This window comes from Mizuhopecten yessoensis, unplaced genomic scaffold, assembly GCF_002113885.1.
Source record: "Mizuhopecten yessoensis strain PY_sf001 unplaced genomic scaffold, ASM211388v2 scaffold10331, whole genome shotgun sequence".
In the NCBI taxonomy this organism is placed as follows: domain Eukaryota; kingdom Metazoa; phylum Mollusca; class Bivalvia; order Pectinida; family Pectinidae; genus Mizuhopecten; species Mizuhopecten yessoensis.
In genome coordinates, this window is record NW_018408493.1 from 214041 (window position 1) to 237395 (window position 23355).

A 23355-nucleotide genomic window follows, 5' to 3' on the forward strand; every position below is an offset into this window, starting at 1 on the left:
GAAATCACATTTTGGACCAACATTTGTTTAATTTCCATTGGAAGTAATTCAATTTGGGTTAGCATTATCAGTATTAGGTAGCAGTTTGATAGTATGCACCTATGAGCCCTGACTGACCCCCAGGGGCTGATGGGTGGGGCCAAAAAGGGTTGAATTGACTGAAATTTCAAAAATCTTCTTCTCAAGACCCAGATATGGTAGAATCAAATACTCTTCATAGATGGAATGGTCTAAAGGTGCTTTACCGAAATTGTGAATTTCTTGATCCTGGGGTCTCACATTTCCCCCTGGGGAGGGGGTAAACTTTACTATAGTTTATATAGGGAAATCACATTTTGGACCAACATTTGTTTAATTTCCATTGGAAGTAATTCAATTTGGGTTAGCATTATCAGTATTAGGTAGCAGTTTGATAGTATGTACCTATGAGCCCTGGCTGACCCCCTTGGGCTGATGGGTGGGGCCAAAAAGGGTTGAATTGACTGAAATTTCAAAAATCTTCTTCTCAAGACCCAGATATGGTAGAATCAAATACTCTTCATAGGTGGAAGGGTCTGAAGGAGCTTTACCAAAATTGTGAATTTCTTGGCCCTGGGGTCTCACGTTTCCCCCTGGGGAGGGGGTAAACTTTACTATAGTTTATATAGGGAAATCACATTTTGGACCAACATTTGTTTAATTTCCATTGGAAGTAATTCAATTTGGGTTAGCATTATCAGTATTAGGTAGCAGTTTGATAGTATGCACCTATGAGCCCTGACTGACCCCCAGGGGCTGATGGGTGGGGCCAAAAAGGGTTGAATTGACTGAAATTTCAAAAATCTTCTTCTCAAGACCCAGATATGGTAGAATCAAATACTCTTCATAGATGGAAGGGTCTTAAGGTGCTTTACCGAAATTGTGAATTTCTTGACCCTGGGGTCTCACGTTTCCCCCTGGGGAGGGGGTAAACTTTACTATAGTTTATATAGGGAAATCACATTTTGGACCAACATTTGTTTAATTTCCATTGGAAGTAATTCAATTTGGGTTAGCATTATCAGTATTAGGTAGCAGTTTGATAATAAGCACATATCAGCCCTGACTGACCCCCAGGGGCTGATGGGTGGGGCCAAAAAGGGTCGAATTTACTGAAATTTCAAAAATCTTCTTCTCAAGACCCAGATATGGTAGAATCAAATACTCTTCATAGATGGAAGGGTCTTAAGGTTTATGACCCTAGGGTCTCACGTTTACCCCCTGGGGAAGGGGGGGGGGGGGGCAAAATTTATTATGGTTTATAATGGCAAATGATACTTTGAATATTACATGTTAATAACTTGATTGGAATTATAACCTTGAATTGACAGTTTGATACTTTGAAAATTTTGAGCCAGCCCTACCCCCAAGGGCTGTAGGGTGGGGCTCAAAGGAGTCAGTGTGCTAAAATTTCTTCATTTTCCTTGTTAAGAATCAGAGGTGCTAGTTTCAAATCCTTTTCAGTCTGAAATCTGTATGCTAGATATTGAGTAAGGTGGTTTTATTGTTTTTTGTCACTTTGAATAATATTTCTGTTCATGTTAAAAACAAAATCAACTCTCTGTATAAATATATCAGGTGACCGTTAAGGCCCATGGGCCTCTTGTTGATCCAAAGAAGGGGATACAAACATTCCCCAAAAATTGATTATGTACCAGGTAATACCTTTTTCTTCTGTTATAGATGTATATTATTGTGTTGCAATTATTTTGATGTTAAACTGTATGATTTAGAAATCATTAAGATAATTAATTCTTAAGTTTCTCCTAATGACCAAATTTCAATACCTAATGCAAACAAAATGTTTTTTTTCTATTTTTCATTATTAGAAACTGGATCGACAGTTTTCCTCTGAACCCCAGGAGATGCGTCAAATGGTATCCATGGTGATGGAAAACGTGGCAGTGCTCACGCCCAGTGGACTGTGGCACATTGTCTTATCACTGGTCAACTTCATCCACAATCTACCAGAGATGTCTGCCATGGTTAGTACAGAATGTTGAGATAAACTTGCTCTCCGTGTACATGCTGACCAATAAAACTAGCTGTGGGAAAGTTGTTCTCGGATGCTTATATTTTGGAAATAATTTCCATTTCAGAGGTATCTATTGTTTCATTTGTTAAAAAATCGAGTTTTGTGTACTGAACTTTTATGGGAAACCACAGAATTCAGACTAACATAGCTATACATTCTTTAATTTATGTGTACATGTATTGCTTTTCTTTGAAAATATTTTACTGGTAGTGTCATATAAAAATTGGTCATCATTAAATATTCACAACATAATTTCAACTCTTTTGACGTCATGGATGACTATGTCTGTTAAGCGAGCTACTAAGGTATGTGTTTTAAACTTTTTATTTTCCTTTCAGATATTCAAGCCACTGATGTTACATCACATGGCCACTATGGATATCTCCACTTTACACCTTGTCCTATACCTACAGGTAATACTACTTCATTCAGCACTGATTCTTGTAAAGCAACCGTCCTGCATCTGTTACATAATTTCTATCTATTGTACAGCAGCAAGAAAAACACAGAAATACAGAACTTAACTTTTTTACAAAATGCTAAAATCGGATATATTCATTTGGTATTTTTTTCAAACAGGGAAAAATGTCTTAATCCCACGGTGAATCTCATAGGGAAAAGACCAAATTTTGATCATGGAAAATGGCGTGGAATCCTTTGCATGAATAATTATAATGGACTATTCATTTATATAAGTAACTGGCATAGCCATGATTTTGTCATTCCAGTATCAGATGGCTAAAACCAGCAATTTACAAAAAACACATAAACTGCTTAAGTTAGTCAATCTCTTGATTACAGTAGAAACTGCTATGGTGAATATCTGGAACTATAAGATGTCCGCTTGAATAAAAGTAGACCCTCACTTTGTCAGAGTATATGGAACTATGAAATGTCTGCTTCAAAATACATTGAAATCAACCACCATGGAAGCATAAATAACTTGGCATTAAAGAAGAGAAACACAGAGCACTGTTGTATCTCCAACGAAGAAGAGTTACAATTTGTTTGGCGGTTTTTGCTCAGCTGACTTCGATTTGCCTGCCTATTTTCTATGACAAAACACCCCTTCAACATTCAATCCCCAGATGTCTCATAAAGCATGGAGCTTATAAGTATCCACTATATTAAGTATTGGGATTCTCAACTCGGGGGTCAAAGGTAGAAATAATCAAAGTTGACTATAGCTTCAGTACAAATCACTATTGTTCACCTGTATGTTTAAGTGATTGCTTCATTATCATTTTGATTGTGATTTCATAGTGTTGTACAGAATTGCAAGAATCTCATTTCTATTTGTATGTAGAGAGAGTTTGAGAAGGAGGTGTTGACTGAAGGGGAAGAGAAGCAGTTGATACAGAGACTCCTTACATCTATCAGTCATCCATCTTTAAGCCCCGCCCACAGACTGTTTGTGTGTCACTGGACTAGACATCACTCACTGGTAAGCATGGCACCTTAAAATATTGGTTACTCCAATGTCAAGGTCAACAATGGTTTTATAAATTTCCACACACTAATGAACTAGCGCAAGAAAGTGCATGTGCTATGGGATATTTTGAGGACAAAATCACATAATTATTCAGGTCGAAGTTCACTCATGACAGTTGGTCTGTTAATACAGATTCATGATCAGTTAATATGAAAGTAAAAGCCAAATAGGGGAAAAAGAGATAAATCTTAAAAAATCTTCTCCTTCTCATCCAATGGAGGGATTTTGACCAAATTTGTCCTAGAGCATCTTTGGACAAAGGGGTCTCAATTTTATATAAACAGAGGGTGTGGCCCCCATTGAGGCAGAGGAGCAGGGCCCAATAAGGGAAAAAAGAGGAAAATCATTCTCCTACTGTACAAATGAAGGGATTTAAACAAAAGGTGGTCTGGAGCATCCTTAGGGTTAAAAGACTGAATTTTGTATAGCTTGAGGCTGTGACCCCCTTTAGGGACAGAGGGAAGTTTTGTCCTTCTGTGTGAATAGAGGGGTTATCACCAAATTCGTTATAGATCATCTGTAGGCAAAGGGGACTACATTTTGTATAAATGAAGGGTGTAGCCCTCTTAAGGCAGAGGGACGAGGCCAAATATCGTAAATAAAGGTATCAATTTTTCAAATCTTTCTCCTTCTATACAAATGGAGGGAATTTAACCAACTTTGGTCACGAGAATCTGCAGGCAGAGACAGGTTAATTTTGTATAAATGGAGGGTGTGCCTCCCACCCCCAGGGGGCGGAGGGGTGTGGCCCAATAGGGGGAAACTGAGATAAATCAATAAAATCCTTTACCTTCCATATGAATTGAGGGATCCTTCCCCCCCCCCCCCCCCCCCCCCCTCGATATAACCAAATATGCAATTTCTAGGCATGAAGAAGTGAAAACATTCATGCTACCAGATTTAGTTGGAGGTCCAGACCAACCCCTGGAGACTATCTCCCTGGGTCATAACAGGGAAACATTTGAGATCCTCATGCCATAATCGTTTACAAAATTAAAATTGCTGGACACTCATGTTCTTGGTGTATCACCCACTGAAATAGATTTTCCTGTAGTCATTCTTGCAATTTGTATTTCTTGTACTCCTCTGGTAAACTGGTATGGTACACAGCAGGTTTTAAATTGAAAATAAGATACCATATTTGGCCCTGTTCCACATGTTATTAAGAAATGTTTGTGAGAGTTTGTAATCTATTCCAGTCGTGTGATGAAGGTACTTACCTGTTACCCACAGTGATGGCCGAGAGGTATAGACTGTGCTTCTTCCCCAGTGTGTTTGATCCTCCAGACTGCCAGCTTGCCAAGCTCTGTCTTTTTAATCTGTGCTTCCCTCCTTTACCAGAGGAACCAAGTGGTGAGTTGATCAAGGCACCTCGTGGTATGTGTGTACCACTGAATTACAGTACATGTAGTACTGTTTTAAAATGATTGATCTGTAGACTGACAAAGAAACCTGTCTAGATACATGAGCAAGACCAGTTAAATCCTGTCACATGACATGTGCATCTGAGGAGCCTTTTTTCTAACAAAACTAGTGTGAAACATTTCATCATATTTTATTGAGTAAACAATAGGATTGAACAGCAGNGTGAAACATATGTGTCAACCTCTGAAACCTCCAATGATGGTGATCTCCCTCATTCCACATTTCCAATGAGGGAGAAAGTGCTTGAAATGCGAATGAAACTGCTTTGCTCAATTTACCTTTCCCTTTTTATGTAACAAAATAACTTCAAAAAAACATTCATTTAATTCAGACACACCTGTTATGATCATTACACACACCCTGCAGTTACTAGGAGATCATTTGACCACAGAATGCAGATTTTGAGTTTGTGTGAGTTTGGACTTGAATGAAGGATTTTTTTAGGGAGATTGGTAAATTTTGGTTAAAATGAGGGAGTCACCCTCCTAATGAGGGGGGGTTGACAGCTATGGTATAATGTACATATTGTTACACTCTTAGTTTTACGTAGAGTAGGTATAGCACAGGATAAAAAAATATGCATGTATTGTTAAAATTCCTACTCTACGACAAAAATATGTTTAGGTGTGGCCGCAGCACTGTTGCTAGGCAGTGTGGGATACCTCCACAAGTTGGTGTGGCACACAGGAAGTGACCGTGTGGCCGTGGTGCTGTTCCGTGCTCTGTTCCACATGTATCAGAGGCACTGTAGTAAATCCTTCTCCCAGGATATCAACCGGTGGGTAGAAGCTTCTGCCACATATGTTTCGCTACTAAAATGTTTTGCTTCTAAAAATGATTGTTTATATAATTCTTTGTTAAAAGATCCTTGTAACACTACCAGAAAACTGTATTGGACTTTGTTGTCCTGGCATGGCAATAGATTTAATAATTATTTCTGAAAGGAGAACTATATCATGCAGAACTTTCATAAAAATAATCAAGATGAAATAACAATGAAAAAAATGATCAACTGTGTTCCGAGAGTAAAACTGCAATAGAACCAGACCAGGATTCGAACCCTGAACCTCAGGTTACAATACTGTCACTGTAAGAGATTCTCTGGCCAAGTTCCACTACAGTTATATCCAAAACAAAATTAAGGATTGTTTTTTTTATGAAAATCTAAAGAGTAGTTATACCGTGTTTCACCTTGTTGAGAGAAAAAGTTATGTTAATCGCTTAAATGTCTTATAAAATGTCAAATGCATGGTTCAAATTTGTACTCAACATGCTTGACATTTGCTGATGACATTTTATTTGATTGTGACAAATTCTGTTGCTATCAGGTTTCTGCGAGGCCTTATCTCTGGGTTCCCATACTTCATACCACACGCTTTGGACTTCATCGAATGTCTGAGGAACACCACACCTGACAGGTGAGTATTTTTTGTCTAAAGTACTAATATGGGATGCAGGATATCTCTTCCTTGGTTTCTGTTAGATGTGCATGTATGACATCTTGGCTTGACTTTGATGCTAGCTAGCTCCATTTCTCTAACACTAGGGTGGCATTCACATATCCCAGTTGAAACGGATCAGGTGGACCTTGGACCGAACTGTAGGCAGAGCTTAAAATGCAGTTTCACAGAATAAATAACAGTATATCAAGAATAAATGTCTTTCTTTTACACATCTACTAATTTATAGAACGTATCTTAAAATCTACATGTGGATTGACCTTGTTTAATAAAGAAACAACACAAACTAGCAATGGTTAGCAATTTAGTTCTGGTCAGGCACATCTGGACCCCTCAATCTACACGTGCTGAATATTCCTGAGGTCAGCCTTGGTTCAGATTTGCGCCTGTCGTTTTCTTTAAGGTTCAACCGTTTCAACTGGTTGAACCGGACACGCAGTATGGGGCCTAGAGTCACCAAATGATATACCTTGAAGAGTAATTGACCAGAATATTAAATGTAGGTCACAGTGACCTATATTTTTCACGTCACTTGATCATGACATTGGGAAGACTTTTTGATTAAAGCCTATTTTCATAACAGTTGGAGCAGTGGCATATGTATGTTTACAAGTATTTTCTTGTTCAGTTGTTCCGGCCTTCACAGGTGAAGGTTGGATTTAAATCTGACTATATAAACATGATTCTCTTAATAACTTGGTTGCAATCCAGTTTCTTTCAAAATATTTCAAATAAAACCTGTGGATTCTGACATTCTGTGAAATTTCATTCAATTAATTTGATCCAACAAAGTGTTGGATTAGACAGATTTCATTGTAATTTATTTTTTGTCGACTATTGATAAAAACTAGTGAAATCCAAAATGCTCAAAGTAGCTTGAAGTGTACAATTCTTATATATTTCACAGCCCTGTGTACACCGAGATACTGAGTTTGCTACACCACCAGGTTGTAACCACACCCGAGGACCAGGCTGCAGCTTACTTCTATTTCTACCTCCAGGTCATGAAGAGTGCTTCTCTGCGGACTGAGATTGAGCCAAAGGTCAGAATGCAAAATGGATAAAAATGCCTCTTTTGTGCATTGTGAAATGTACAACCTCAAGGTTCTGTGTTTGAATCTGCATGAAATATAGAAATACAACTATCATACCTTCATACCACAAAAGAGATATATTTTTGTAAGAACTTTAATTTAACGAATTTTCCAGCAATATGAAAAGAACTTATATCTCTACTTGTGTACACTATGTAAAAAGGAAACTGATAAAAGTAATAGAAAATGGCTATATTTGTGACATATATTACAAGGCTTTGCCAAAGGGGTGTATTTATCTTTCAAACTATTTTTTTATTTTATGGCAGACTCCATATATAGACAGCAACTGTCACTTCTTCTGTACTTTTGTTTTTGCTTAGTTTGGTATATTTTGCAGCCAATTATTGTATTTGTTGTAAATGGTCACTTTTGGGAATCCTTGACAAATAATGTACTAGAAAATATTTTGAAGTTTTATCATAATATAAAACAGTAAAAGTAAATTATATCGGTCCGAGTGTTTGATTTGTAGTCCACAGTGAAGTTTCTGAGCTACCTGGCGGAACATTCCATCATGATAGATGACGGTAGCTGGTTACTAGGTAACGGGATTCTGTCAGTCATTCAAAATCTACTGGTGTGTCACGGCACAGAGGATCTGTACCTTGGTAAGTTGTTACACATTATGTCCCACGCAATTTCGCAAAGAAAAAAACTAGCGTTTTAAGATTTCTCGACGTGCTGCTGATTCATGTAATTTGATTCAGAGAGAAAGACACTGAACAGAAATATGGTAGTACAAAGTGTAGTTTTTGCCATGATGTCTTAATTCGTTACTGTAATTTTCTGGCATTAAGTACATGCATAATAATAATAATAATAATAGTAATAAACTTTATTTATTGAGGATACAAAACCTGTTTAGCAAAGCTAATCTTCCACAGGGTCCTCTGTTAGTAAAATTGGTTAGTTAAAAGACAAAGTAGTATCACAGCAAATAAATGTACATAAAATAATTGTTGGTCTACTAAAACAGCAATTCATATCACAGTTATTTCATAATTTAAACGGTCGTTCAATACAATTACAATAAAATTATCACAGAAGCACGAAATATATTCCGTGCTTAACCCATTATGGTTTTCATTAAAAGACAAATTGTCTAATTTACATATATGCTAATGTAGCAAAAGCTAAAAATTGACAGAATACACGCTAATATAGCGAAAATAAAACAAATCAAAGCTGTATCTAAAAAGTATAATAGTAAAAATAAAAGACAATTAAACCGCATTCTTAATGTTACCAATCATATTTTGTTTGAGTTTTGTCAAGGAGGAAGAGAGTCTTACTTCAACCGGTAAATTATTCCAAATCTGGCTCCCTTGTACCAAAAAGTGTTTGGAATAAAATGTGGTACGGTGTTTGGGTACCTTGACAGAGTTTTGGGATGCTGATCTAGTATATCTGTTGTTAGACAAATTAAATTGATTAGAAAGATATCCTGGAACTAGATTATTTATACATTTGTACACCATAACACCTCTTTTGAATTTCAAATATTCGCCAATTGGTAACCACCCTAATGAAGAAAACATTTCTACTGATGGTGTATCAAATGGAGCATCCAACAGTAATCTTGCAGCTTGTTTCTGCGCTTTTGACAGTTTTTGTAGAAGATTTAAAGAGCATCCGCTCCATACTGTGCTACTGTACATGAAGTGGGGAAAAATACATGCGTGAAAAAATTTAAGTCTAGCTGAAAGTGGTAAATATTGACGGATGCGTCGAAGTAAACCCAAACCACTGTTAATCTTTGAAACAACAGATGCTATGTGATCTAACCAAGATAAACTGTTGTCAATTTTTACACCAAGGAGTTTTTCACTCTTTACTTGTTCAATACATTCCTGATCTAATATTAGGCTTAGAGCATCATCTATTCTGTTAAGTTTCTGTTTTGTGGCAATAACCATACATTTCGTTTTATTCCTATTTAGAATCATTTTATTCTCATTACACCAGTCTTGGACTTTACTCAGATCAGCTTGTAACTCATCCTGTACAATAGAAATAGAACTTCCAGATGCACTCAGAGTCGAGTCATCAGCATACATATCTGTACCTGATTTTAGCCCAAGAGGTAAATCATTGATAAAAATAAGAAACATCAGGGGACCTATTATGGAACCCTGTGGAACACCATGAGTAATTTGATTACTTTTAGAAATATGATTAGATACTGTCACTTTTTGAAACCGGTGAGAGAGATAAGATTGAAACCAGCTCAAAGATAATTTGTCACATTGATATATGGCTAACTTTTGAATTAAAACCTCATGATCTACCATGTCAAAGGCTTTTTTAAAATCTATAAAAATAACACCATTGACATTTCCTTTGTCAATTTCCTTTGCCCACTTATTAACAATACTGAGTAAGGCAGTCTCGCAAGAATGATGCTTACGGAACCCTGACTGTGAGGAAACAAGAAGATTATGTTCATTAATATACTTATAAAAACTATTATGAATATGTCTTTCTAAAATTTTTGATAAAACTGGTAAAATAGACACTGGTCTATAATTAGAAATGTCAGTCATTGCTCCACCTTTATGAAGTGGAATAACTTTTGAAATTTTCCACTGACTTGGAAATTTACCTGTGGTGACACTCAAATTTAATATATATGTCAGTGAAGATGAAATTTGAGAGCTTGCTGCCTTCAACAATTGCATGGTTGATACATATTAAATGTCCCATTTTCAGTTCATTTGTCAAAATCAACAAAAAACTCCTAGGCAGATAACTTAACATGCTCAAGTTATTTCAGGTATTAAAATTTATTGTGTTGTGTTGAAATTTGAAATGTACATGTACAGAAATATTTCCAAATTTGTTCATTTAAACATTTAAACATTCCATATTCTCCCATATCATCCGTGAGGTTCAAATATGGAATTGAAAATGGAATTTTAAGCGAAAAATTTCTGTGTTAGCAAAAAGGTACTCATTTTTTAACAATATGACAAATTTTAGATAAATTATAGAATTTTGTTTTAAATGAATACACTTAAAGAAATTCAATGTTAGACTCATTATATTTTTTATTGTGAAAAGATTTTTTTATAAACTGGATACACATACTGTACATGTGTCACAGAATACTGCACTGATTGTGCACTGTTATATTTGTGTTTTGTGCAAAAAATCACAGTCTGTGATGTTTAAATTTTATCAAATGACTGAAAAGGCAGTGGCAGATCTAGATACTGATCTGAGGTTGTTTCTAAATGTTGTGAAAAATAGTTGGTTTTGAAAGAAAGTTAGCGGACTAGGAGTATAGGAGAGGATATTCCTGAAGCTCCACAACCCATTCTGGATCAACCTCTGATAAAAATTAAATAAATAAAGGAAATCAATTTTGAAGTATGAAATATGTTGGATTTTTTACCAGGGGATTTTAAAGAATATAGTATATTCCTGTTTGTTATCAAAGCTAAACAATGAATGTTTTTGATGATTTATTGACAGCTGTCGGTGACTTGCTGTTCTACATGATGACATACTACCGAGACATGGATGTTCGTGATAAATCCTTGTTCCTGTATGCTCTGCTCACATCCTCTACGGATGAGAAGGTACAGTACACTATATCAGTCGAGGTCACACTCTCACATCACGTTGACAGTGATGCTTTAACGATTTCATGATGAGGTGCCTATACATTTTGTATAACCTATATCAGAAAGCAGATAATGTTCTGATGAACCTTGGGTTTTGTAATTTGGGGAAGGCAGTCGGTGGAATTTCCTCAGTAGAACCAGCAACAAGAATCTTTTATTGCCACTGACATCATCAGTTGTACATGTATAAGTACACACAAAAAAAAATCAATTTATGAAAATTAGAAATATTTGTAGTTTATCAATTCAATTTGAAAACTTATTTCTTGCATCTGTCCCGGCTACATAAACGTACATTTGTTAATCTATGGGTGTGATGTGCAGGCGGTTGTACTGTTCACACAATTACGTTCATGTTCCATAAAATACATATTTAATTTTGACCAGGACAAAAAAAGCACAGCACCTTATATACAATGTATATGTATTTCTTTTGTTTTTGATTGACCTTTGTCCAGCAAAATGGCAGAAGATGACCACTGTACCATAAATAGGTAGACATTGCAAAGATATCCTGATGAGACACTCGGCTTTATGAGAAATGAAATAAGTTCCCTACTACATCAGTTTTCACTTACTTGATAAAGACCCCTGTTTTTGTTGAGCAGTGTGTTAATTGATATATTTACCTACAGATCAGAGGACTGCTCCGAACCATGTCCAGGGCTCAAAGTGTTCATGAAGCATTGTCGACAATACTACCAGGTATATTATTTGTTTATTTTTCTATTGATAATATTATTCCAAAGTGTCTGTGAGATTTAGATGTGCTGTACTGCATCAAACTTAATGGTACATGTATGCTGAAGGTTTAAAAATCCTCGACTCCTGATGCAAAAACCTGCAAATTTTGAGGTTTTCATTATAAAGCAATGATAATATGATTGTATGAAATGTTAAAGCTATTTATCAGCTTTAAGCTTGGTGCTGGAACATAAATATAGTTTTACAGATATTTTACTAACATATAGTTATTTCTATAATTGAATTCATATTTTGCATGTGTAATTAGGATAGGTGTCAGAAATCTTGTTGCCAACAATATTATGCATAAAGAGGTTAAAAGCGTTAAGTACTAAACCCAAAGAATGAAAAGAACTGGTAAAATTTGGCTCTTCATAAAGTTAGGGTCAGCTTTTAACCTCTTGAAAAAAGCCAAGGGTAAGCTTTCATTAACCTCATCAAAACGTCAAAGGTAAACTTTTGTTAACTCCTTCACAAGGTTGTGATATTAACGGATAGATTCAATGCAGATGACTTTTCCAAAAAGATAGCGAGTTGACTTATCCTGAAAGGGCCTGTTTCCAGTAATGTTAATTCTCCATAGGAGCCTGCCCCCGTATAATTTCTTATCTAGCTCAACTACTGTTTTTTTCTTTTCCGAAGAATAATTTTACACCTTTCCGACACCCAGATTTCATAATTTCAGTGAAAATGTATTTTTATAAAGTTGTCAATTTCAGCATCAAAGACATAAGTTCGTAAATAAAAGAAGGTTATCTCGAAATTGTAATTCGCAACATAGTATAAATTTCTTTTGATAAATATTTCCAAAACATCGTGTTTATTCATAAAACAAAAAAAAAAATATTCTCGGATGAAAATGCACTTGCAGAGACACAATTATGAAGAAAAATGCCATAAAATTGCAATTTTCTCCCGTTATATAGTTTTGGATGCAAATTTCCATCAGAAAATCGGATAGAGCTTTACTTGTTTCATATGTGTACCAAAAATCAGCTAATTCCATGTGGTGGAACGTTCTCATATCGCCGCCTGAATGTGGTTGTAAATTGAAAGAAAAGGGGAAATGAGTAACAACCTTGTCTGAAACCCTATTATATAGCTTATTATATACAAACTTTTATATTGAATATCAGAGCGGATATTTTCATGACAGTTTTATGATGTGTAACGACTAAATAAACAGTATCGATATAAAGATTTACACTGAGGACACCCTGATACATGAATACTGTTCTATCTCAAGTTGTCCTCTTCTGAATTTTCTGATCGTGTGGCCTTGTACATTTATCCGTATCTTCTTGTCTTTGTCTATACGTTTACGGAATCATTGACTCGACGCTAGCTATTCTTGTCTCACTTTCCTTGTTTTATTGTCCCATCTCCAAAGCGTTGTGGCTCTGTCAGGGTTGGGACCCTGACTTGTCTCACTTTCTTTGTGCCTGCCGACCACGCCACATCGAATAGATAGATTATCCATATGAAATACTTTATTTTGTTCTAAGTAATCAATCAATTCTGCGCTTCTTGGAGGTATTGAATGTGATTTATTATATTGTCTTGTTATTTTGTGTAATTAGTTGTTCGTTATTTATCACACATTTTCGCATAATTGTACCAAACTACTAAGTATTAGCTGTTTACAGCAATCATCGGTGGCTTGCTATTTTGTTACTTTATCGACGCTTCATAAACCAATCGTTATTGTTTCAAGATGGAGGGTAAATGTGTTGGAGAAGGGTGTCAAGTATACTTCAAGAAACGTAGTGGCAATAAGAACAGAAGTGCACGCAATGTAAATAGTCCACAATATAAATGGCTCCTAGATACGCTGGTGCAACAAGGATTGATGTCAGCAAAGGAACAAGCACTTATTTGCCAGAAGTGCTACATGAAGTATCTTCGGAACAAAAATCAGCCTGAACCTGAACCCGAGCAGAACCAGGAAATAGAGGAAGAAGACGACTCCCCGTCCCATATCCTGCCGTTGCTGACCCTTCATGATCTTTTGAATGGATCATCTTCACACAAAAAATGCTGTCTCTGTCTTGTTACCTTTGCAAGAAATGGAACAAAATCATCAGTCTTACCAAAACGTGCAAGACATCACCTGATCTATTCACACAAACTGTGGTGTCCCACCTCATCCCGCGTCTGCTCCATTCACCTTATTGGTAACGACTTAGATCCGTCTACAGAGGTTGTCCTTGATGGTAGAGGTTCCTTGGAATCTCAGTTACCATCAAAATCGTCCGAAATCATTAATGACCTCCTAGAGGTGTCGCACGTCCTTTCACAGAACCAGTCTGCGTTTACAATAAGCTTTTCTTCTCTTGATGACTCGGCATGCATGGCCTGGACAGGTTGGTCCAAAGATCAGTTCCTCGAAATCCACTCGCACTGTTCCCCATATCTTTCATCTGGTATATATACCAAGACTACACACGATGCTCTATTACTGTTCTGGGTAAAACTGAAAACCGACATTTCCTGGAGTCAGTGTTCTTCTCTTTTTGGAATTTCCAAGTCAAGTGTGTCCAAAACTTTCCACTCCATAGTACAGGCATTAGACACATCGATAGTCCCACAATTTCTAGGTCCGGATCACTTGACAAGAGAACAGTTGCTCGGGCACAATACTGTCTTTTCAGAAGCATTTTTTGGAGATAAAGCCACTGCCATATTAGATGGCACCTATATTTATATCCAGAAAAGCTCCGACCACAAGCTCCAGAGAATGTCCTACTGTGGCCAGAAGAAGAGAAACTATCTCAAATTCATGAGCATCGCCTTACCAGATGGCTACATTCTGGACACAGTAGGACCATTCACTGGCAGCGAAAATGATGCTACAATTACAAAAAAAGTCATGGACAAGCTAGTTACTTGGCTACAACCAGACGACAACGTTGTCGTTGACCGAGGTTTTAGAGATGTCCTACCAGTTCTCGAAGCCTCTGGCCTCAATGCTAGCATGCCGTCATACCTGAAACCCGGTCAAAGTCAACATTCTGACGTCCAAGCAAATCTTGACAGAACTATCACCAAATCGAGGTGGATTGTGGAATCCTATCATGGTCGTCTGAAACACTGGACGTTCTTCCGAACGCAATTGGTGTCTAACAGCTTTATCAATGTCATCGAGGCTTTGCTTCGAACCGTCACAGCCTGTCTGAATGGTATTAGAGGACCGATCTACCAGAGATCTCCAGAGAGAGATGCCAAAGATAGGCTAATGGCTGAACGTATGAAGGACCGTTTGACAACACCGAATGGTTTAGCTCAGAGAGTCAAGACAGATCCGGATCTATCTAGACGGGCAAGGTCCGAGTTTGTCAAGATGGATGCATCTTCCGTACTGTTTCCCCGTCTCGATCTTGATTACTTGAGAACCATTACGTGTGGAACGTATCAGATATCTCTGGCTCCTGGTTACATCGCCGAACATTTAAGTGATGACGGAGACTATGAGGTGTGGCTTTACCAGCACTCCCCAGACCTTCTCCGATGTCAAATACATTCTCGACACAAAAGCCAAACGAAATATAACGTTTGGATACGGTTCACCGTTTCACCCGATGTTGAGGCCCCAATAAAGGACTACTACTGCCAGTGCCCAGTTGGAGAGAGAACGATGGGAATGTGTGCGCACATCTCCAGTATCTTGTACTACCTTGGGTATTACAGGACGCTGGAAAACCCTCGACCATTACAACCACAGGTAAAGAAATTCCGACAAAACTTGAAATAGTTTTCCATGCGGCAACGGAGTGCATATGTCGAAAGTATGTTTGGGGCTCGATATGAAAGATCCCCGTTACCATGTGACTAACCAAACTTATAAATATAGGTATTATACAATCGCCCGTAGCTATGAACACTCCCGTAAATGCGAAAACCAACCAAAATCATAAGGAACACGTTTTGTTTGTTGTTCTGTCTATTTGTCAGCCAATGTCTTCAACCACGGGGACTTGTGAAGTAGCCATCTTGGATTTTTTTTATGAAAAAGTGTTTCTCTCACTTTTTTTCATATCTGTGTACATATTCTCAACATACCGAGCAAATACTCTCGTTTTTTTGTTAATTATCTAAAGAAAGTCGAAAATCGGCAATTCAACCATAGGCTAATTCAACCCAACATTTGAAAATGTTCCACCACTTACATTTTGATGATTTTTCCTCTCATCAATAGCATATTACGTACTGTTTAATAGGATAAAAATTGGTTTGCATCCAACGCCCATAAAAGGGTGTATTCTCTAAAAAACACAGTTTTTGTGTCTAAAATGTTATCATCGAAAATGGCATTTTTGAGATTGTTTCTTCCATAAAACAGCCAAATGGCGCGATGGAAACATGATTTTTTGTCACAATCATGCCATGAATGTATTCTTTACGGTGACCATCATTTGATTAGATTTTCATTAATATTTTACATAACATGCACATTTTATCAACACTTAGACAGCTTCTGAAAGGTACAACTTTGAGGAGCCATAAAAAACAAACCAAGTGACCTAAATCTTTGTACGTTATAGATTTGTGACCACAACGGCATGGGCAATGCACCACCAACAGGAAATTTGAATCAGAGAAGGGGCCGTTTTGGAAACCGGCCCTTTTAGAGATTTGAATACATACACCACTATTTTTACTGTCATGTACACACACTAACTTTCATATTTACTGAAATATGTTTTGACATTGCAGGTGCACTAGATAAGAACAAAGGTCAGATAATAGTGCTGGACATGCCAATATTCTCCTTGGACAGGTAAGACTAGTGAATCCTGGGGGATAGGATTCCGGATATTGGTTACTCATTGGAGGGAGAAGACTAGGTAGCAGTATACAGTAGAGGGTTGTGGCCATGGGTGTTATTTTTGTTAAATGGCTAACCCCTGTATAATGATATGTAAAAAAATTATAAAAATACAACTGTACTAAAATTGGTATAGGCATGATGAAGTGGCCTATCTGAGCTTTTTTGAGAAGATTTTTTTGGTTCGAGAATAAAAGTTTGGCCATAATCCGAAAGGGTGCCTACACATGAAAAGCTAGCTTTACAGGAGGTAGAATTTTGACAACAGCACACGACGCAAAATTGCAAAAAATCAAGTTTTACAACTTTACTGGGACCCAGATAATTCTGCAACCAGGTAGGTAATCTTTAATTTCAGACAGAACTTAGGAAAAAAATTACTAGGTGCGGGGGTGAAATTTTGGGTCAAAAATAGCAATTTTTGGCATTTTTTGGTAATTTTTGATGTGGTAACCGGGGTTTTCACACAAGTGACATACAAAAAAAGAGGTTTATACACTTCTCAGTACTTTATATGTATTGTAAATGTAATGCAGTTTACAAATATATATTCATGTATTCATGTGTTGTGTAGGGTAAATCCGCTGTGTTTACATTTCCTCGACATGTGCCTTGTTTATCAGAGTCGGGCCATTTCTACTGTACACTGCTACCCTAGAGATGTTGGGAGATAGGTTAGAAATCGGATTTAGCTGAGAGTGATTTGAACATCTTAATTAGTTTGATAACTGAGAATAAGAAAAATAATTTGGGGAAAATTTTGGTCAAATTGTACTGACTTTCTAAATGATTTAACTCGCATGTATTTTTATTTCACAAAAAAAATGTCTATAAATCTTAAAGGGGCTGGTCGGGCAAAAAATGTCATATTTGCTAAAATGGCATACACATGTTTAAAATACCTTCTTCTGAAATATACTGATACAAATTTTGCTGAAATTCACTCCCTAAGAGTAAAAATTATAATTTTATTAAAGAAATCCTAAATCGTCACCTGACAGTCTAAAACACTCAATTGACCCAGATCAGTGATGTAATTTTACTGCACGCGCGTCATCAAAAAGGCCAAATGTAAACATCGCGGCGAAAGAAAAAGATGCATGCAAAAGTCATGACAGGCACGAGGTATCAATACCGTTATATATAACAACAACATATAGGTAGGAATACTACACTTGCATCATACATGACCTTTGAAAACAATTATTTACGTATAGTTTTGCTGTCTTGTCCGCTAGTTGAGTCCGACATGGCACATGACGGCGTGCTATTGTTGTTATCTTCACTGCCTCACTTTCGAAACAACCACGTGACATATATAAATAGATCTGCGCTAAATATACGCGGGGCTTCCCCGAGATTTCAGTGGTCAAAACTGGAAATTGCAAGCAGAACTCGACCATCATATTTCCGTGGTATAACTTTTGGAAGGCCAGAAAACGCATTTAGACCCATTTATTTTGTATTTTTCCCCCCTACCAGCCCCTTTAAATACAAGCACTATACCTAACATGGTCAGTTTTATGCAACATAGCAAGGTTTAAATGTAATTGAACTTATTCTTCCCGTTATTGAAAACAGGACAGATATGACAGCAGAAATAGACAAAACAGCATCAGCAGAGGAACAATCAGAAGCAGATGGTAAGTTGTGGTTAATTCCTCTTTAAAACATCTATAGTTCTCTGGCCTACTTCGTAAGGAGTGGGGACATATGGAATAATCATTATCTGTGCATCTGTGTGTTTCTGTATGCATCAATGTGTGTGGCATCTGTTGGTAGTTAAAAGTTTGTCTGCAAGATATCTCATGAACCCCTGATATACAGGACTGCTTTACTTATTACATTCCAAACAGACTTACCTAGCCATTCCATGTAACACCTAACAGTATTGCAGTGTATATCATATGTTGAAACTTAGTTAAATCTTAAATTCACCAAAATTGAAATTGAGTCATTTTAGAGAACTCTATTTTTATTGATAACTTCATTGGCCCAATATTTAGCCCCAGAATTAATGGTGTCGTTTTCTTTTCCTGTTGTGTCCAGGTACTGTTGAAGACTATATACAGAGACTACAGAAATGTTCCAGCTTCCTCACAGCCTCCTACAGCTTATCACTGGTCAGTGTTAGTCACGCCTAAAGCTACACCAACACATTGTTTTGAAGGGAAATGTCAGAAAAATTAGCAGGGCATAATACAATTTTATGTTTACAGTAGTCATCGAAACTTAACGGGTTAAAACCAACATTGATCAGATATACGGTGCAAGACATTTTTATGCTTTCAACAAGAATGCAAAAAAGAAAAAAGAAAAAAAGACCCCTCCCCCACTTGATTTCCTGATGGGATGTTACAAACAGTCATCAGTTCATTTCATCAGTTTTGCTTTGTATCCTTTCTATTTAGTAACTTACTGCTATGCTGGTATTGAGTCATCTTCGCTAGCCAAGTGTTCGCTTCGTAACACTCCACTTAATAAGTGGCATGTATACGAAGCAAACACTTGGCTAGCGAAGATGGTATTGAGTAATGCATGGAATATTGGGATGTTCAAAATAGCATTTGTTCTACACAGGAAGTGTGCTTTCAGTTATTATGTCAAAGCTGAAGTACAGAATTTGCTACCTTTGTATAACAGTAATTTCCAGTCTTGAAATATTATTACTGAGGAATGATCAAAATATTTTATAAAAAAAAGAAATTCGAATGCTTTGTTTCAGACAAATGACAAACTTGAGAAAGTATTAGCTGTGACTGTCCACATAGATACAGAAGATACACTGGAAAAGGTCAAAGGTAATTAAAATATTTTAAGGATGCATGCTTCCTAACTATGAAAATTCACCTCCATCCAAGAAGAGTTCCATAATTTTATGAATAGTTTGAATGATATTTTTTTTCCATATAAATTTTAAAGGTACAAATTCGAATATCTTTATTGATCATTCTCAATGGAACTCAGATTGACTAGATATGGTAATGTGAATAGAAAGCTTGTTGAGGGAGATCTCTAACAAAAGTATATGTAAGGTTGCATATATGTCCTTAAAGTTAAGAGAAAATGGTTCTCTAAACTTATTAATTATTTTTATCCCAATATTTTGCACTGAAAAGTTATGACATGTTTTTAAAAAACCTTCCAAAATGTGTATTTTTCCTGTTAAAAAACGATTTTACATTCCATATTTACAAACAATATTACTGTATGAAAATGTTTTATGGATGAAAAAAGACACATATGATAATAATAATAATAATAATAATTTGAGGTTCTTATATACCGCTTTATCACAACCTAGTTCGTAGGTCGTCTCAAAGCGGTTCACAAATTACTATCCGTGGTTACATATCATGTATATTGTATATTAATGAATTAAATATTATATGTTGTCACACTGTATTTCAGATATACACATTTCCAGATTAGAAAAGAAAGGTAAATATTTTCAAAAAACATTGTTTCATCATATGTATACAATTAAAAAATATGTAACTGAAGATTTAATCTATTTTATTAAGCAAATGGAATCTTCTACTTTTAAACAGAAAATGTAATTGTCATTTGTCTCTTTGTGGCTTTATTCTAATCGTACTTCCTTGTGAAGCTTTAGAATTCTATTACATAAGTGATTTTGATTATTGTTTAGTACAGTGTGTATTAATATTGATAAAAACAAATATTTTGGTCATTATCAACAAGAAAATGTTTTATTTATTTTTTATTTTTTATGAATTCCAGAAAGTCACCTAGTTACATTGGCTATATCGCCAAGGAAACCACTCCCATGCCATTGTCATGTGTGGTAAGTTCAGAGGGCGCATAATTTCCCCTGTTTGTTTGTTTTTACGGTTCATTTGTTATACAGGTTGGTTACCTTTATTAAGTCAACTTTTGATAAAATTGTTAGAACATGGAAAAGATTAATCCATTCTTAGATTTTTAACTTTTTGTCTACTCCATGTCTACAAAATGATTGTCAGGAGATGAACTACAACGATTTGACCTAATTTTTGACCCCAAAGTTAATAAATAATTCAAGAGATGTTTACTTTGGCATTAACTGTGAGAAGAGTTAATCTTGATTTTAACTTTGTTGTAAATATATTTAAACCTCATCTCATCAGACACAGAGAGAAAGTCATTTGAAACTAAGTCTTCATATTTTAATAAGAGAATGCTTTATATGTTTTTATTGTTTAAGAAGTCAGCCAATACACATCACTGTGCTTTAAAATGTAAAAAAAAAAAACATATTGAAAGTATTTGAATGTTAAAAAGAATACAGGTTTTGAAGGTGAAAAAAACCCAGCAAGTTCCACTGCATTTTTAAGTTCATAACAATATTTGATGTAATCCTCTGAGATGATATTCACGAATGTGCAGGATTGAGTTTCTGGATGGAAAGCAGACCTACAAGTGCCAAACTGAGGCTGTGACCTTGACATTGGAGGATTTCCTATTGCCTCTACAGACAGACCTGTCAGGGGGTGGGGCAAGTGACCTGTTTGACCTTATATGGCAGTGGTGTACAAACAACAATGACCAGGATGATGGGTGAGATTTATACAAGTAAAATATAGATAAAGTTTAAAATGATGTCTGAACAGAAATGTCTGATGACAGAAAAATTACGCTGACATTGTTTTCATTTCATATGAGATTGAAGAATACTGACAAAAAATTAACTAAATTAATTTAATCTTTTCGTTACTGCATTCATACAAGCTTGAAGATTACAGTAGTGGTGTTCATCCTTTATGATGATATAAAGATATTATGATTGACAAAATTTTTTTTTTTTTGGTGTAGAAATATTCCAGGGATTGAGTCGGTCAAAGTTCTCCACATGTCCCTCTCCGAGTTCACAGAAAGGACCAACCAGAAGCTACACAGATATAAAGTATCAGATACCGATAACACAGGTATTGACATTCGGTAAATTATTAAAGTTCACGATATCTGAAAGGTGGTTAATACCATATAATGATATATATGGCAAGGTTTATGCGGTCACACTGAAGTTCTTTTGTTTTCTATAACCAGAACTCGATATCTTGTGAAAAAATCTTTTAACTCATTCACCCCTGAAATTTCATAATGAAGTATTCCAACCATACAATTGGAAGAGTTCAAATATGTCTTCAGGGGTGAATTTTAACATAAAATCAAAACTAACTTTTCATGTGGAATGAAATCAAACTTTGTTGATGTGTTTTTTTGTCTCAAATTTAGGTCTTTAAAAAGTCACTTTTTTTCCAGATCCTGCATCAGTGTTGAAGTTTGGGATGTTCCTTCCAACCCGTTATCATTTGCTTCTGAGCTGTCGTGAGACAAATTCAAACGTTTGTGTATCCATGGCAACTGATTTTTACCGTATCCTGCCCTACATTGATGCGTTTCTGACTGACCTTTGATGAACTTTTTTACCAATATACAAATTATACAAAAACAGTCATCATTTAAAAATTGTCATTGAAATATTTTATAAAGGTACAAAAAATTACTACTTCACAATACACTGCAATGTGTGTGTATCTAAATTGGACCACTGAACCGCTGAAAAATGTGTTGAGCTACACAGTTATAATTTTGTTTACAATAAGAAAGGGGACGTTACTTATATTATGTATTGAATTTGTGATCTCAAATCTTTTTGACAGCAAAACAAATTGATATTTTCTCACATCGTTGTGTATGGAATTCAAAATGGATCAATCTGATATAGTTTACCAAAGCAAAATTAATTTTTGTTGTTTCTCAAAACTATGTTCAGTACATGTACATGAATTTTCATTCCATATGTTGGGCACTGAAATTATATTAAAACCGGGGAAATGACAGTGCTGATCTTATGGAAAATGCAAGAAAGATCTACTAGTTCTTCATCTTGAAGTTCCTTCACTTATGTATATATATATATTGAAAAACTGTAAGCTGGTGATATATGAAATATAGTCAATGTTTTTGGTTCTGGTTGAATCTGGGTACACGACCATATTCATGGAAACCATTTCAACAAGACATACATTGAACAATCTGGTGTGTTATTGTAGAAAGTTGTTCATTGTTATAACAGGTCATGTTACTGTTTTCAGTTGTCCTCCTGTAGAGTTCTTTGTAGTAATTGACACATTTCCTATCAATTCGTGTTGCAGAATGCTTAAAGGTAGGAAAAGATGTTTGTATGAAAGGGCAGTGCAATAAAGTTCTTACACATTATAAAAAAGTTGAAGTTATTGTTTATACTTTATATCAAACTTAACTAGTTTTTCCCGTGATAACCCCAAAGGGCCTAGTTTATTGAAAGTTCCATCTTCAAATAAAACCATACGGTGTCCTACGCAAGCAATGGTAGTTTGATTGATCTCCATTATTTAAAGTTTGCAAGAAATAACATATTGCAGCAAGCTGGTCCGAGTTGTAATTTTTAATCTTTCTTTTTAATTCTAACAAAGGCAAAGTATTGCAAGTGTAACAGGAAAGAGAGTAGTGTGCTCCCACTAGGGATTGACCCTGCGATCCTAGTCGTACGCTCCTCCACTGAGCTTAAGGGAAATTCCCTCTAGCGTGAAGCTAGAAGGCAACCATAACCCTATGTACAATTAAATCTGCCACACCCGCAATCCA

At 36.0% G+C, this 23355-nt stretch overlaps 1 protein-coding gene across 1 annotated transcript in view; it reads left to right on the top strand.

The window, feature by feature from the left end:
- The window catches only part of LOC110460198 (AP-5 complex subunit beta-1-like), a 27254-nt gene extending 4316 nt beyond the window's left edge, over nt 1-22938 (top strand). Inside the window, exons 7-25 of the mRNA XM_021512982.1 lie at nt 1848-2003; nt 2392-2466; nt 3360-3497; nt 4745-4898; nt 5595-5748; nt 6299-6388; nt 7338-7473; nt 8000-8135; nt 11002-11108; nt 11789-11858; nt 16611-16674; nt 18304-18365; nt 18772-18845; nt 19448-19523; nt 20134-20163; nt 20467-20530; nt 21112-21282; nt 21538-21650; nt 21988-22938. Of these exons, the coding sequence (XP_021368657.1) occupies nt 1848-2003; nt 2392-2466; nt 3360-3497; nt 4745-4898; nt 5595-5748; nt 6299-6388; nt 7338-7473; nt 8000-8135; nt 11002-11108; nt 11789-11858; nt 16611-16674; nt 18304-18365; nt 18772-18845; nt 19448-19523; nt 20134-20163; nt 20467-20530; nt 21112-21282; nt 21538-21650; nt 21988-22142 (2025 nt within the window). The 3' untranslated portion in view covers nt 22143-22938. The remainder of the gene's footprint in view (nt 1-1847; nt 2004-2391; nt 2467-3359; nt 3498-4744; nt 4899-5594; nt 5749-6298; nt 6389-7337; nt 7474-7999; nt 8136-11001; nt 11109-11788; nt 11859-16610; nt 16675-18303; nt 18366-18771; nt 18846-19447; nt 19524-20133; nt 20164-20466; nt 20531-21111; nt 21283-21537; nt 21651-21987) is intronic.
- Nucleotides 22939-23355: the final 417 nt, after the last annotated feature.